The 15040-nt window shown below is 36.4% G+C and overlaps 7 protein-coding genes across 7 annotated transcripts; 3 read left to right on the forward strand and 4 right to left on the reverse strand.

Moving 5' to 3' along the window:
* Window position 1: 1 nt before the first annotated feature.
* PEX19 (Pex19p) lies at window positions 2-1030 on the reverse strand (the record flags this gene model as incomplete). The annotated part of the gene is made up of 1 exon (XM_056226704.1): window positions 2-1030. One exon carries the CDS (start codon window positions 1028-1030, stop codon window positions 2-4), a length of 1029 nt encoding a protein of 342 aa, XP_056080953.1.
* Window positions 1031-1244: 214 nt separating this feature from the next.
* UBC9 (E2 SUMO-conjugating protein UBC9) lies at window positions 1245-1828 on the forward strand (the record flags this gene model as incomplete). The annotated part of the gene is made up of 2 exons (XM_056226705.1): window positions 1245-1282; window positions 1393-1828. 2 exons carry the CDS (start codon window positions 1245-1247, stop codon window positions 1826-1828), a joined length of 474 nt encoding a protein of 157 aa, XP_056080954.1.
* Window positions 1829-2026: 198 nt separating this feature from the next.
* On the reverse strand, window positions 2027-3889 carry SYO1 (Syo1p; the record flags this gene model as incomplete). Its single annotated transcript, XM_056226706.1, has 1 exon — window positions 2027-3889. The coding sequence occupies one exon, from the start codon at window positions 3887-3889 to the stop codon at window positions 2027-2029; it is 1863 nt and encodes a 620-aa protein (XP_056080955.1).
* Window positions 3890-4398: 509 nt separating this feature from the next.
* Window positions 4399-4569, reverse strand: RPS29B (40S ribosomal protein uS14; the record flags this gene model as incomplete). The annotated part of the gene is made up of 1 exon (XM_056226707.1): window positions 4399-4569. The coding sequence occupies one exon, from the start codon at window positions 4567-4569 to the stop codon at window positions 4399-4401; it is 171 nt and encodes a 56-aa protein (XP_056080956.1).
* A 795-nt stretch (window positions 4570-5364) lies between these two features.
* TSR1 (small subunit rRNA maturation protein TSR1) lies at window positions 5365-7731 on the forward strand (the record flags this gene model as incomplete). Its single annotated transcript, XM_056226708.1, has 1 exon — window positions 5365-7731. The coding sequence occupies one exon, from the start codon at window positions 5365-5367 to the stop codon at window positions 7729-7731; it is 2367 nt and encodes a 788-aa protein (XP_056080957.1).
* Window positions 7732-7947: 216 nt separating this feature from the next.
* On the reverse strand, window positions 7948-8667 carry RAD59 (Rad59p; the record flags this gene model as incomplete). The annotated part of the gene is made up of 1 exon (XM_056226709.1): window positions 7948-8667. The coding sequence occupies one exon, from the start codon at window positions 8665-8667 to the stop codon at window positions 7948-7950; it is 720 nt and encodes a 239-aa protein (XP_056080958.1).
* A 694-nt stretch (window positions 8668-9361) lies between these two features.
* Window positions 9362-14749, forward strand: USO1 (Uso1p; the record flags this gene model as incomplete). Its single annotated transcript, XM_056226710.1, has 1 exon — window positions 9362-14749. The coding sequence occupies one exon, from the start codon at window positions 9362-9364 to the stop codon at window positions 14747-14749; it is 5388 nt and encodes a 1795-aa protein (XP_056080959.1).
* Window positions 14750-15040: the final 291 nt, after the last annotated feature.

Genomic DNA, 15040 nt, shown 5'->3' on the forward strand with positions numbered 1-15040 from the left:
CTCATTGTTGTTTGCAACCATCGGTTAATTCTTTGTCGAGGTTACCCAAGTTAGAATCATCACCATCAACTTCCAACATTTTCATGAGATCGTCTTCTTCATTCCCGGTTTTTAAGAGGTTATTTGCACTTCTAATGGGGCTATCACCTAGCTGTTCTAGTTCGTCTAGAAGTTCAGTAACACGACCTTTATGCTTCGCCTCGTCATAATCGTTCAGTTCATAAATGTCTACAATTTCGTTCACTATACTAAATTGTCTTTTGTAGACGTCTATCTTTCCCTTATGCTCTTCATTTTCACCGTTTTCTTGGAACCATGTACCAAACTCACTACGCATCTCTTTCATTGGTTCATATAAAACTTCTTTGGACGTCATCTGATCAAGTATCTTCGTTATCGCGTCATCCATTTCCCCATCTTTTAGGTCAAATTGATCATCTCCATTTTCATTTCCTCCGGAGGCTACCATTTGATCTAATAACTGTGATAGTATATCATCAATATTATTGCTTTGACTACTGCGTTGAGATTCCTTTGTTTCTTCCGCTAATGATGTATCAACTTTATTACCATTTTCCTTTAGCCTATCCAACGTACTAGAAACAATATTTTTGAATCCTGGATTGTTACCATTTTGAGCCCCTTTATTGATATCGCTGTTTTTTAATTTAATAGATTCTGAGCCAGTGCCTTGTCGAGGAACTTTAGTTGCCTCCTCTAAAGCATTTATCAATTTATCAAAGTCTTCTGTTTTGGTATTATTCTCATTACCACTACGTTTCATCAAATTAGTAAACTCATTTTGTAGATCCGCCATCATTTCTTTCAAGTCTGAATCCTCTTCAGACCCATTCCCTACCTGTAAACCATTACTGTTCTTACTTGCGGCATTTTTCTCCTTGTTTTCACTATCGTTACTCACAGATGCATCTGCTTGTACGTCTTCGGACTCTGCTTCATCTAGTTTGGTGGGGTCCTCATCTAAAAGGTCATCCAAATCATCAAAATTGTCGTACTCGTTTTCATTCATTTCTAATATTGTATGCTTGGCGCTTCTTCTTTCACTTTGGCGTAATATTTTACCTCCTACAATTTGTAACTCTTTCTTCTCTTTTGATCTTTCAGAAACCGCGTTTAACATTTGGAAGTTAAAAATTATTCTAGTCTCCATAACAAACATTTGAAAAAAGAACAGAAATTTAAACAAGATAAGTACACTGGCACAATTTTTTATTGGGAGAATTATGAGTAGTTTGTGTCTACAGCGTCTTCAGGAAGAAAGGTAAGTTGTGGTTTTTCTCTTCTCTATTCCTACAGTTTACAGGATTGAACAACTTCATTTAGCGGAATACTAACAAATCAATGAACATTAAATGTTTACTCAAATAACAGGAAAAAATGGAGAAAAGATCATCCGTTTGGATTTTATGCTAAACCAGTCAAGAAATCTGATGGATCTATGGATTTACAAAAGTGGGAAGCTGGTATCCCAGGAAAAGAAGGAACGAACTGGGCGGGTGGTGTATACCCAATTTCAGTTGAGTATCCGAACGAATATCCATCGAAACCTCCAAAAGTTAAATTTCCAGCTGGATTTTATCATCCAAACGTGTATCCGAGCGGCACAATCTGTTTAAGTATTCTGAATGAAGATCAAGATTGGAGGCCCGCCATCACGTTGAAACAAATTGTTCTTGGGGTTCAGGATCTTTTAGACTCTCCAAATCCAAATTCCCCTGCCCAAGAACCTGCATGGAGATCATTTTCAAGAAATAAGACGGAATATGACAAGAAAGTTTTGCTTCAAGCTAAACAGTACTCTAAATAAAGAGATTGAGCTCTCCCATCTTTCCTCTTTATGTACTTTATTTAACTAATATCATATGTAACAAAAATAGAGCAGATAACATTATTTGCAATCCTCAAAAGTACTTTTTGTATTCTCTGTTTTTATATTAGGTGAACAGATATACTTTCATTGTACCAAAATCTATAAGTAAGACATCTATATGCACCTCAAAAAGTTTTACGGACTAGCGGGATTTTCATTGATCTTATAGTGAATAAAACTATCCAACGTGGTAAGACAATCATGGCACGTTTCTTTTAGTTCAGGATTTTTGTTTTTATCAACCATTTTGAATTGCTGCCTCAAATTTGGTAGCACCTGCTCCTTCAAAATAGGTAAAAATCCACCTCTTACGAATATCGGTTCATTATAATCGTAAGACGCATCACCATATATTTGGAAAAGCGAATTTGTCATTTCTACCAAGACCTCCGGCTGCACATCTGACTGAATTAAAGTGTGCACGAAAAACTGTCCAATTTCCTTATTTACTTCTATTTGCCCTTGTATCATAGCATATGTGCTTAACACATTAATGCATTTCTGTTTTAGTTCTAAATCGTCGCTATTTTGGAATTCACCAGTAATTCCTTTCACAAACTCTAAATTATTCATCATTTGTATGTTAATCAATGCTTGGTTGTTACTATCAATTGCCTCATTCGAGGATATGAGTTTCAAAATTGCCCAAATACAACCCATTCTTCCTATTTTGATACTCAAATCATCTTGACTATCCAACTGCGTAACATATGTCCACAAAGTGGTTAACAACTCTTCGGATAAATCTGTTAGAGACAGTGAAACAAACAACCAAATCAGATTATTCCATCCGATCAATATTCGCGACGTGAAAGTATCTTTCAAAATCATAAAAACATGGGGTAAGAAATTTGTTAACGTATTAATTAGCTCGTCTGGAATCGTTGCTTCATGCGATTCTGACAATTCATATTTGGACGCAACTATTTCAGTGACAGCTGTAATAAGGTCGATTGCTATTTCAATGCTTTGCAATTTCATCATGGATTCGTTACGTTTAGCATTGTAATCTTTAATTTTATCTATGACTTTACTGCTTTCATCTTTATCGGTGGCGGGTGTAATCTCTACCGGGTCATTAATGTCATTCATTAATTTTACTGGATCAATGTTATTAATGGAATGACATACAGAGTGAATAATCCTGTTACACTGATCATATGTTATATTCATATCTAGAAACTGACAATGGATACCTTCAACAAGAACCCTTGTTAATTCGTTAGCTTGTGGATGTAAATCTGGAGATAGTTCATTTAAGAATTGTAATATGTACGTATTGTTAGATACGTGCTCAATGAACTCGAATGATTCGGAACTCAAGTCATAAACCAAATCGAGGATAGTATTAAATAGGTTAATTGGCAACTTTTCGACACCATATTTTAGTAATTGCAGAATGACTTGGAATATTTCATTTGTTTTATCTTCTTTTAATATCTCATTGAGGATATCGTCAGACCCATTAGATAGAGCTACTACCAGAGATAATAAGTTATCCACAAAATCAAATAATAGCCTTTTAGATTCTACTTTGGCATTACCGATGGGTTTTGACTTGGATTGTTGTTCTGCCGCTTGTAAAGCGGATAAAGAGTCAATAATCTTTGCAAAATTGCTAGATATACTTGTCCAGATATCAGACCTCCAAAGATGGATCGATACGTCGTACCCTTCTTCCAGAGACAGATTTCTTAGTAAGCCAAATGACTCGACAACAATGTCCGAATTAGAATCGCTCAATAGCCTAGTCAAGATAATTGGAACTAATTTTTCTTTCAGTAGCAATTGTCTCATATGTGCATCTTCGCAAAGGACACTGATGGAGCTCAGGGCAATACTCCTGTCGTTTGGAACCACGCTCGACAAACTATGCAATAGCGGTTGAAGTTTTTTGGTGACGACATTGCTGTCTTTATCATTGTTATTTGAGCCAGCTTTGCGCAGTGGATTTAAACGAGACGAAGAAGCTCTTGATCTTTTTTTTGATCTACCCATTATTATTTGCTCTTCAACTTGATTTCTGCGATCTTTTTACACAAAACAAAAGCTCCAATCGACAGTACTTTGAATTGGCAAGAATGCAGCGCGCTTTTACCAAGGTTTAAGTTTACACTATCCATATATTCCAACAAAGGTAGAGAGAAATGGATGGGATGAGATGAGATGAGATGAGATGAGATGAAAAATTTTCTGAACTTGAGAAAAAGAAGTATACTACTCGTTTTAAATGATGAACGTACATCTTCCGTAAACATAACAGTAAGCACGGCAATAGTTATCATATTAATATTTCATTATCACTCAGTATTAGCAGAAAATACTTGTGCCAAAACTGTTTGTGATATAGGGTTTTTTATTATATCGCCAATATTAAATGATAAACATAATATAGTAATACCAAAAATAATTATGATAACTTATACAAAAGAAATGTAAAGAAAAGAACAGAAGTAATCAGAGTGTCTCAAAATGGTTAATGATTACAATGTTTCGATCACCTTGACTTATCTGTACTTGTGGAAACCAATGTCGTTGGCCTTTTCTCTGAAACATTGACGACAGATGTTTAAGTCGTACTTTCTGACCAAACCGGTGTGGGAGGAGCAGACACGACATTGACGAGAACCTTTACCGAATCTTCTTGGGTGGGAGAACCAAACGTTTTCGTGAGCCATTTTTATATATATTCTGAACCAACAGTTCTCAAAAAGTAAAGAACGAAGTATGTTAGTATTATATCTTTTGCGATTTCTATTTTATAGTTCCATGGACGTGTAAATTAGAGTTCTTCAACAATTAGTATTTGGTGGAGATAAGAGGCCGTACCATGCCCTTTTTTTATTCCATATAATCAAAGGCTCGTTGCCACTCCTTGATACTTAAAACCTATTCTCTTGGATTATTAGCGAGCATCTTGTAAGGCCCTTTCCTGGATAAGCTTAGATATATCCTCGACTCTTCAAAATTTTTTGATTGCAATTTTAGTTATGGATTCAAAATCCAACGCGGACATCTATCTTGTGATTCCTCCACTCTGCATACACGTCCTCTCTTTATCAAACCACATTTCCACATACATTTAGCTATAGTTTCTTTCAAAGACTTCTCAAAACTCAATCCTTAATATCTTCTAAAACCACCTCATGTTAGCGACGGTTATACCTTTAAGAGTTGACGCTTTCTCTGCTAAAATGGAATAGTTCCACCGCGCTGTCCGTATAACGCGAGAAGTGACGACCGAAATGGAAATCTTTCAAGTGAAAGAAACGAGTTGTATTTAGGACTGGGTGTTAATATGTACGGATGTAGAAACGTATCAATAAAGTGATTACAGCAAAGAAAAATTTTCAGCTTTAGCTCATCTCATCACTGATGAAATAAAAATGGCTTTGCGTTAGGTGTGGTATGTAATGTTTGGCAGTTGATATATAGTTTTCATTAAAGGGTGGTAGTTTTACACAAGGGTCAGAATGGCAGGTCACTCACATAGATCATCTTTGAAGAATGGACACAAATCTTACAAATCAAAACATGCTTCTAAAGGTGCTTTGAAGAGATTATACAAAGGAAAAGTGGAGAAGGAACCCGTGGGGAGTGGCAAACCAGACAAGCAGGTTTCAAAATTACAACGTAGAAATAAATCAAAGCAATTAAGAGCCCAAAAGATCTTAGATTCAATCGAAAACAGGAAACTATTCGAAGGCAAAAATGGAGCTGCAAAAATCATTACTATTGTTCCGCTAGTAGGCGATTTGGACCCCTTAGACATCCTTTACAAGCTATTGAAGTCATCAGACGATGAGGAAATCATGATCCAGGAGGTGGAATCGAGACGTATATTTAACGTGTATATCAAAAAGTTCAAAAGCAATTTGAAAATCATTATTCCGGATATGACCAACTTCTTGAACATCCTGGATTGTGCCAAAGTAGCGGATTTTGTTATGTTCGGGCTTAGTGGTGTGAAGGAAGTCGATGAAGAGTTTGGTGAACAAATTATTCGTGCTTTAGAACTGCAAGGTATTGCGTCATATATCGGTGTTATAAGTAACCTTTCAGCAGTCCATGAGAAGGAGAAATTCCAATTGGATGTCAAGCAATCCTTAGAAAGTTACTTCAAACATTTTTTCCCAAGTGAGGAACGTGTTTATAACTTGGAAAAGAATTCAGACTCACTAAACGTTCTAAGAACATTATGTCAGAAACTTCCAAGATCAATCAATTGGAGAGATAACAGAGGTTACATTGTCGCTGATGTCGTTGATTTCGTCGAGACTTCTTCCGATTCCGGCGAATTAGTCATTGAAGGTACCGCCCGTGGTATTGGGTTCAATGCTAATAGATTAGTTCATGTCCCTGACTTTGGTGACTTCCAAATCAGTAAGATAGAAAAAACTGGTGAATCTTTGCAAAGGAGGAAAATCATGAAAGAAAATGTTGTCAATGGGGTGGGCTTGGAATTGGATTTACAAACAGTTTTCGAAAGTGATATGAATAGAGACACTTTGGACGAGTATGCCCCAGAAGACATGGAGGATTGGGCGGACTATGGCGAGGATTTCGAGTACGACGGTTTAACAACAGCAAGATACGACGACCACGGATACTTGCCAGGAAGAGAACAAGCATCAAAAAAGACAACGGTTCCAAAAGGTACTTCCGATTATCAAGCCAAGTGGTATTTGGATGACGTCATTGACGTAAATGACGAAGAAGAGGTGGAACGTGCTAATGGCAAAGAAGAAGCAATGATGGATATTGATGATGAGATGATGATTGACCAAAACAATGAAGAGATAGTAGAGGACGAAGGATACGAAATAGAGGATAATGAGGGTTTTGAAGAACTTTCACCTGAAGAAGAAGAACGTCAACTGAGAGAATTTAGAGAAATGGAAAAGGAAGACAGAGAGTTTCCGGATGAGATCGAATTAGTACCCAACGAATCGGCTATCGAACGTTTAAAAAGATACAGGGGTTTGAAGAACCTATACAACTGTGATTGGCAGGTTGATGAAAAAGATCCAACATCACCAGCGGAGTGGAACCGTCTATTAAGAATCGGTAATTACAAAAACACTAAAAACAGAATCATAAAGGAAACAAAAAATGAAGCACAAGCCGTTGCAGGCGATCGTGTTAGGATGTTTATCAAGTTCCCAAAATATCTGTTAGAAAAGATTCAGGACCCCAAACAGCGATTATTTACCGTTTACGGATTACTGCTTCATGAACACAAAAATGCAGTGGTTAATTTCTCATTACAAAGATGGGAAGAATACGACAAACCTGTGCCTTCTAAAGATCCGATCGTGGTACAATATGGTGTTAGAAGATATACTATTCAACCACTATTTTCTCAGGGATCCAACAGCCCCAACAATGTCCACAAGTATGAAAGATTCTTGCATCCAGATACAGTATCGGTCGCTACATGTATTGCTCCTGTAGATTTTACCCAGTCCCCTGCAATATTTTTTAAATCATCACCAACAGATGCCAAAAAAATTGAACTGATTGGTCACGGTACATTCTTGAACGCAGACCATTCGAGAATTCTAGCAAAGAGGGCCATTTTAACAGGCCATCCATTTAGGTTCCACAAAACCGTGGTCACTGTACGTTACATGTTTTTCAGACCAGAAGATGTGGAATGGTTCAAGTCCATCCCATTGTTTACTAAATCTGGTAGAGCAGGTTTCATTAAAGAAAGTTTGGGTACGCATGGTTATTTCAAAGCTACGTTCGACGGTAAATTATCTGCGCAAGATGTTGTTGCCATGTCCTTGTATAAGCGTATGTGGCCCATGCCTTCATTGCCCTGGGATGGTATGTAAAGTGATGAGAATATATACGTATATTGATGTATATGTGATCTATTTGTATAATATAATGCTAATAAGAAAAGTATCAGTGGAGCTATTAGTAAAGATAAGTTGATATATGTACCACCCGCATCAATTTACATCACTTATCTTTGTATGTAGAGGATGCATCATGTGAAAATCGTTAGTTTTTATCAAGCAGATTGACTTCGCTACTTCGGTGTATTTTTAATTTTTCATTTTGACACCTTTAGTATCTTCCAATTTGATTGAAGTCGGTTTATTATTGGTTGTTGTTAGCTGTACATTAACGCCATTATTGGTTTCAGTTTTTTTTTTTGAACCATATAATCCATCAACGTAGTAGTTGTTTGTAATCTTAGTCTCATAATCGAGTATGATTTTTTCAAAGCTTAATAATGCCTTCTTTAACGCATCTCCAACTGCTTCTTTTTTCGATCTGTTATAACATTCACCCTTTGAAGACAAGGTGATTCTACCTAGCCCACCACACTGGGTATTGGTACCGTCTTTCAGAGTAACCTTCACTTGAGCCTCTGCCACTACCGTATATTTGACATCATCTGTTTCGGTGCTGTCATCGTTCTTTACCGCGATAAAGGGTTGGCACTCACGAGCCCCAACATCTACAACGTCCATTTTCCAACCATCGTACCCAAATGTTTCATTAGCGAATTGAATGAGAACATGTCCCGGTATCAGCTTGGATAAGTTGTGCTTCCCATATTTATTGTTGTGGTAAATATTGTACGTGTATCTTTCGATCTTGGACTGCAAAAGCCCTATCCTTTGCACTGACCACGCACTAGCTGGTCTGCCATTCCAGTCTTCAATGATTTGGAATTCCTTAATATCCAAGCCCGGTGCCGTGTCATATATGGTTGAGGTATACGATACGCTCGAGCTGGGCTTCGCATGTATCGTCATTATATGTCTTACTGCCCTTGCAGAACGCTCTTCTTCTCTACGTATCCCTTTCAATGAACAAAACGCTTGCAGAGCTGCTAGAAGGAACCTCAGTAATACTCTTATTCTTACTTACTGTCGCTATTCCTGTCTTTTCTACTCATGCAAACTGTGGCTTCTTCTCATGAATTTACTCCAGTTCATTAGATAGCACGTGACGTGACACATCTCTGAGACACATCTATAAAACTAGGTATAATGGTAAGCAAAATACTCGAGTTGACCAAGGAACACAACACTATTCAAGAATAGTGTAATCTTAAGAAATATTCACTAAAGAATGGCTTCATTGACATATTATACAGTTAGGTGATGCCACTCGGCTAACCATGTTCTCAACACATCATACAAGAGAATGGCTCAATCTTGAATACTGTCCCTACTACTAGCTGAGATTTACCAACATCTACTTAATGAAATTCAGTTAGTTATTGGTAACTTTAGTTTTGACAAGTCGTTTACGTATGCCGCTCTGTTCTCGTTGCTTGCTAGTTCTCACCAGAGGAAAGTCTAACGCGCGTGATTCTTCTAGAAAAAGTATAGACGATTTGCACTTTACAAGGTTTAGATGTGGCAGAAACTAAATTTCCAAGAGGAGGTAATTATTGTTCACGAGTCTGAGTGATTAAGATTTATAGAAACACCCCTATCGAGAATGGATCTTCTCCAAGGGCTGATACAACAGCCGAAAGTTCAATCTGTGGATGAAACCATTCCAACATTGTGCGATCGAGTTGAGAACTCTACTTTGATTAGCGATAGGCGATCCGCTGTGCTTGGGTTAAAGGCGTTCAGTCGTCAGTATAGAGAGTCCGTGATTGCATCTGGGCTGAAACCGTTGCTCAACACTTTGAAGCGTGATTACATGGATGAAGATTCGGTGAAGGCTATCCTGGAAACAATTTTGATTCTTTTTATTAGAGGTGATGGTCATGATGACTTGACTAGAGGCTGGATATCTCAACAATCGCGATTACAAAATGGGAAGTATCCTTCACCGTTGGTAATGAAGCAAGAAAAGGAACAAGTAGATCAGTTTTCGCTATGGATCGCTGATGCTCTGACGCAATCCGAAGATTTGATTCACTTGCTCGTTGAATTTTGGGAAATTGACAACTTCCATATCAGATTGTACACAATTCAATTACTAGAAGCTGTAATGGCTACGAGACCGTTAAAGGCGAGAAGTGCTTTGATTTCGTTGCCAACAAGCATATCCACGATGGTTTCACTCCTGGATGACATGCATGAACCCATCAGGGATGAAGCCATTTTGTTATTAATGGCTGTAGTGAACGATTCGCCACACGTTCAAAAACTGGTTGCTTTTGAAAACATCTTTGAAAGACTTTTTTCCATCATTGGGGAAGAGGGCGGATTAAGAGGATCTCTAGTTGTCAATGATTGTTTATCATTGATTAATAATATCCTAAAGTATAACACTTCTAACCAAACTCTATTCTTGGAAACAGGAAACTTGCCCAAACTAGCACACCTCTTAAGTGAACCAATAGCCCAAAATGAAGACTTTTTTTGGAATGACCAGAGAATAATCAATATTAACACGGCTTTAGACATTGTCAGTCTTACGGTGGAGCCAGGAAATACTGTCACCGCTGAACATCAAAATGTCTTACTCAACTCAAGCGTATTAATGGTTGTATTACGGCTTGCATTCTTTCATAACATCCCAAAAAAAGTTAGGCCAGTTGCCCTCTTGACGGCTGCAAACATGATCAGAAGCAATCAATATGCACAGTCGGAATTTAGTAAAATTGACGTTCCATATTTTGATCCTTCATTACCTACAAACTCTACAACAAACCGTGGTACAACAAAATTAGTTCCTGTAGTCAGCATTCTAATAAACTGGATGCTTTATGCCAATTCTGTTCACACGTTTAATACAAGAGTTGCGTGCTCTAGATTATTAAAGGCTTATCTCATGGACAACTTTGACATCCAAAAAGACTTTTTACTAAAACAAGTTCAGTTATGTAACAATTATCCGGCAAATAATAACCACGATGATATTGAAGAAAATGGTACCACTAACGAAGTTAAAGCAGAAGAAAATATAGATGAAGGTACAGATACAAAGGTTAATACGGAATATGAAAACATTCTCAAGGCTAACTTATTTGAAGTCTTGTTGAATTACGATGCTGAGCTGACTCTAAACCCTTTTAAGCTGTTTTTCACAACTGACATTTTCATGTTTCTTTTTAATCAGGAACATCAATTCAGTGAAGAATTACGTGAAATTACAAGACACGTTACCACTGGCAACGACCTTGATGACGAAGAACCTCTAAAGGCTATTCAAACAATAAGTGAACTATTAACCACTTCCCTTACTACTGCTGACATAAGGATCCCTATCTCTTACTTAACCTTCTTAATATATTGGCTATTTGGTGATTCCAAAGCAACCAATGATTTTCTTTCGGATAAATCTGTGATCAAGTCCTTACTTTCCTTTTCTTACCAAATTCAGGATGAAGACGTTACTATCAAATGTCTTGTGACAATGTTACTTGGTGTAGCCTACGAGTTTTCGTCTAAAGAATCTCCATTTCCTAGAAGGGAATATTTCGAACTCATCACCAAAAGCTTAGGAAAGGATAATTATGCATCCCGGGTCAAACAATTTAAGAAAGACTCGTTTTTCTCAAGGATCGACATAAACGAAGACAGTATATTGGCGCCAGAGCTTGATGAAACCGGCTTACCAAAAGTTTATTTCAGCACTTATTTCATACAGTTATTCAATGAAAACATATACAGAATTAGAACCGCTTTATTGCACGATCCAGATGAAGAACCAGTAAATAAGATATCTTTCGAAGAAGTCGAAGAGTTACAGAAGCAATGTTCGAAGTTGAAGAGCGAATTAAGCTTCTTACAAAAGGAAACGGAAAGTACTAACGGGAATCTTACTGAGAAATTAAAGAATCTGTCCCAAGAACACGAAGAGTTAGTTGAAAGATATCGATTATTGGATTCCTCACATATTTCATTAAAAAAAAATTTTTCCAATTTGGAAACTGAACTGAAGAACATCAAAGGTTCCTTGGATGAAATGACGCAGCTAAAGAATGTACTGGAAACTAAAGATAAAGAGAATCTGGCTGCTTTACAAGAATATAAAGGTACCATTCACAAACAAGAGGACACTATTAAAACTTTAGAGAAGGAACTTGAAACTACATTCTCTCAAAAGAAGAAGGCAGAAGACGGCATAAACAAAATGGGTAAAGACCTATTCGCTTTAAGTAGGGAAATGCAATCAGTTGAGGAAAAATATAAAAACCTACAAAGAGAAAAAGACAAAAGTGATTCCAATTACCAGAAAGAGGTTAAACTACTAAAAGAAGATACTGTGAAAAAAATGACTGAAATAAAGATTTTGAACGAAAATCTTATAAAAACGAAAACTGAACACAACAATTTGTCAAAAGAGAAAGAAAACATTTCGAGAGAGTTGACAGAGTATAGATCACGGTTTCAAAGCCATGATAGTTTAGTCACGAAACTAACCGACAAATTGAAATCCTTAGCAAATGATTATAAGAATATGCAAAGCGAGAACGAATCATTAATAAAAGCAGTAGAAGAAACGAAAAGCGAAAAAACTATGCAATTGTCTGCTTTACAGGACGAAATTGATTCTTTATCACGGCAAAAGGAAAATTTTCTGACGGAGAGAGAAAGCTTGGAACAAAGTATCAAACAACTAAGAGAAACCATATCCGCCATAGAAAAAGCAAAAGAAGAAGCTATCTCAAGGTTCAATTCTTCAAAAGATAATTATGAGTCTCAGCTCGGTCTATTGAGAGAGCAACTGGAAAATACAAGAAATGCAAAAGATGAAAGCGTGAATAGAATCTCAGAGTTAATTCAAAATAGTAAAAATCTGGAAGCTGAGCTAGAAACTTGCAGGCATCTCAAAGATGGATTGGAAGCAAAAATAGAAACTTTCGAAAAAGCTTTGGATGTAATAAAGAAAAGTGAGCAGCATTTAAAGGAGGAAAAGATGCAACTCGAAAAAGAAGTTACTGACACTAAACAACAAACAGAAATCTTACGCAGTAATTTAAAATCATTGGAAAAAGAGCATGAAGATTCCATCGCTCTGATAGAGAAGTACAAAAAACATATAATTGACAAGGAAGGGGAGTACAACGAAAGAGCTTCCGAACTAAACGATGAGATTAATTCTCTACAACAGGAAAAAGAGACAATTCGCCTAAAAAGTGACAAACTGGAAGGCGATATTAAAGAAATGAAGAACACTTTGGGAGTGCAGTCTAACTCGAAAGAGTCCGAGATCAGAGCTCTCAATATGCAAATCAAAGAGCTCGAGGAAAAGAGCCAAAAAAATGAAGCCAATTTATTACAGTCAGTTAAAAGTTTAGAATCTGAGACAACAAAAGTGAGAGAGTTGCAGGAGGAATGCGACCTTAAAAGAAAAAAAATTGGTGAATTAGAAAAAAAAATAAAAGCTTCAGAAGATAAAAACTCCCAAATTTCGGAACTGCAGAAAGAATCAGAGGAGACAAAAAGAGAGCTAGAAGCTAAAACGGCTGAAGTAAAAAATCAATTGGAAAAGATCAGTAATTTGAATGAGTTAAAAGAAAAATCAGATATTGAGTTTACTCGATTGAAGAAGACATGGTCTGAAGACAAAAAGAATATGGAAGAACAATTGGATAAAGTAAAGAACGAAATGCAAATCAAGAATCAGGCTTTTGAAAAAGAAAGAAAACTGCTTAACGAGGGTTCTTCAACAATTACGCAAGAATATTCCGAAAAGATCAACATGTTAGAAGACAAATTAATGATATTACAAAATGAAAATGAATCAAAGACCAAACAAATAGATGCTGTCAGGAATGACTTGGAGAGGGCCACTTTAAGCAAAGATGAACTTTTAGAAGAGAAACGGAATGAAATCAAGATCTTAAATGATGAGATTCTTTCATATAAAGAAAAGTTAAGTGAAACAAACAAAGGTTTGCTATCAAAAGAACGAGAAAATAAGCAAAATATAGAAAGTTTAAGAGAACAGCTGCGAACTCTAAAAGAATCTAAAACTAAAGTTGAAGAGGGATTAAAAGTAATTGAGCAGAAATCTGCAACCCAAAAAGCGGAGCTGGAGAAATCTAAAGAAACTGTAAAAACATTAGAAAGTACAATCAAATGTAATGAAAAAGAGTTGAAATCTTCAATGAAGGTCATGAAGGAATCTGACGAGAAATTGGAACAGTGCAGAAAGAGTGCGGAGGAAGAGATTAAGAACTTGCAAAATGAAAAGTCTACTTTAGAGACTCAAATAAAGGAATCTAAAAAAGAGATTGAGGAGCTTGAAAGAAAATTAAAGATTGAAGCGAAATCTACCACTGAACTAGAGACCATAGAACAACAACTAAGTAAAGCAAATGAGAAATTGAATGTCAACCGAAAAGAAGATGCACTTTTGAAGTCAAAATTGAAAGATTTAGAACGTGAACTAAAAGAAAAACAAGTAAAAATAAAAAATAACATAGAAGAAAAAGAATTGTTAACTTCTCAACTCAAAACTTTGGAGCAAGAGCTGGATAATGCTCAACAAAAGACTCAAAAATGCGAGGAAGAAAGTAAAATTGAAGTCAGGAAATTGCAAGCTGAGAAGACTGAATCTGATGAAAGAGTCGTGCAACTTGAAACCAAATACAACAATTTAGTAGCTAAAGAAGAAAATTGGAAAAAGGATGAAGATGCTATAAATAAAACTACCGATTCCCAGAAAACTGAGATCGAGAAGTTGGTCATAGAATTGGAAAAGTTGAAGACGGAAAACTCTAAGTTGAAAGAAGTCAACAAAGATCGCTCGGAAATTGATGACCTTATGCTTTTGGTTACTGACTTGGATGAGAAAAACACCAAATATCGCTCCAAGTTAAAAGATTTAGGTGTTGAAATTAGCTCTGATGAAGAAGATGAAGAAGACGAAGAAGATGAAGAAGATGAGGAGGAAGAAGATGAGGAGGAAGAAGTTTAGTCAAGTTAAAATAAGCACACACAAATGATTGAAACGGTCTGTTTGATTACGTAGGCATGTCCACTCTTTTGTTAATATATATATATATATATATATATGTATGCGTTCCATTAACACATGGCATGTTACTTATTATAGCAATTAAGCGTCACCTCTTACCCTGTAGTTAAGTTATGGTTCTATGGAAGAGATGGATATAAACCAAGAAAAAAATAGATTCGATTAGGTTTGGTGATACTGTTATCTAATACATTATTGATGTCCTATTCAGAGAACCATTTTTTTTCTCAA

This window comes from Saccharomyces mikatae (assembly GCF_947241705.1).
Source record: "Saccharomyces mikatae IFO 1815 strain IFO1815 genome assembly, chromosome: 4".
Taxonomy (NCBI): Eukaryota; Fungi; Ascomycota; class Saccharomycetes; order Saccharomycetales; family Saccharomycetaceae; genus Saccharomyces; species Saccharomyces mikatae.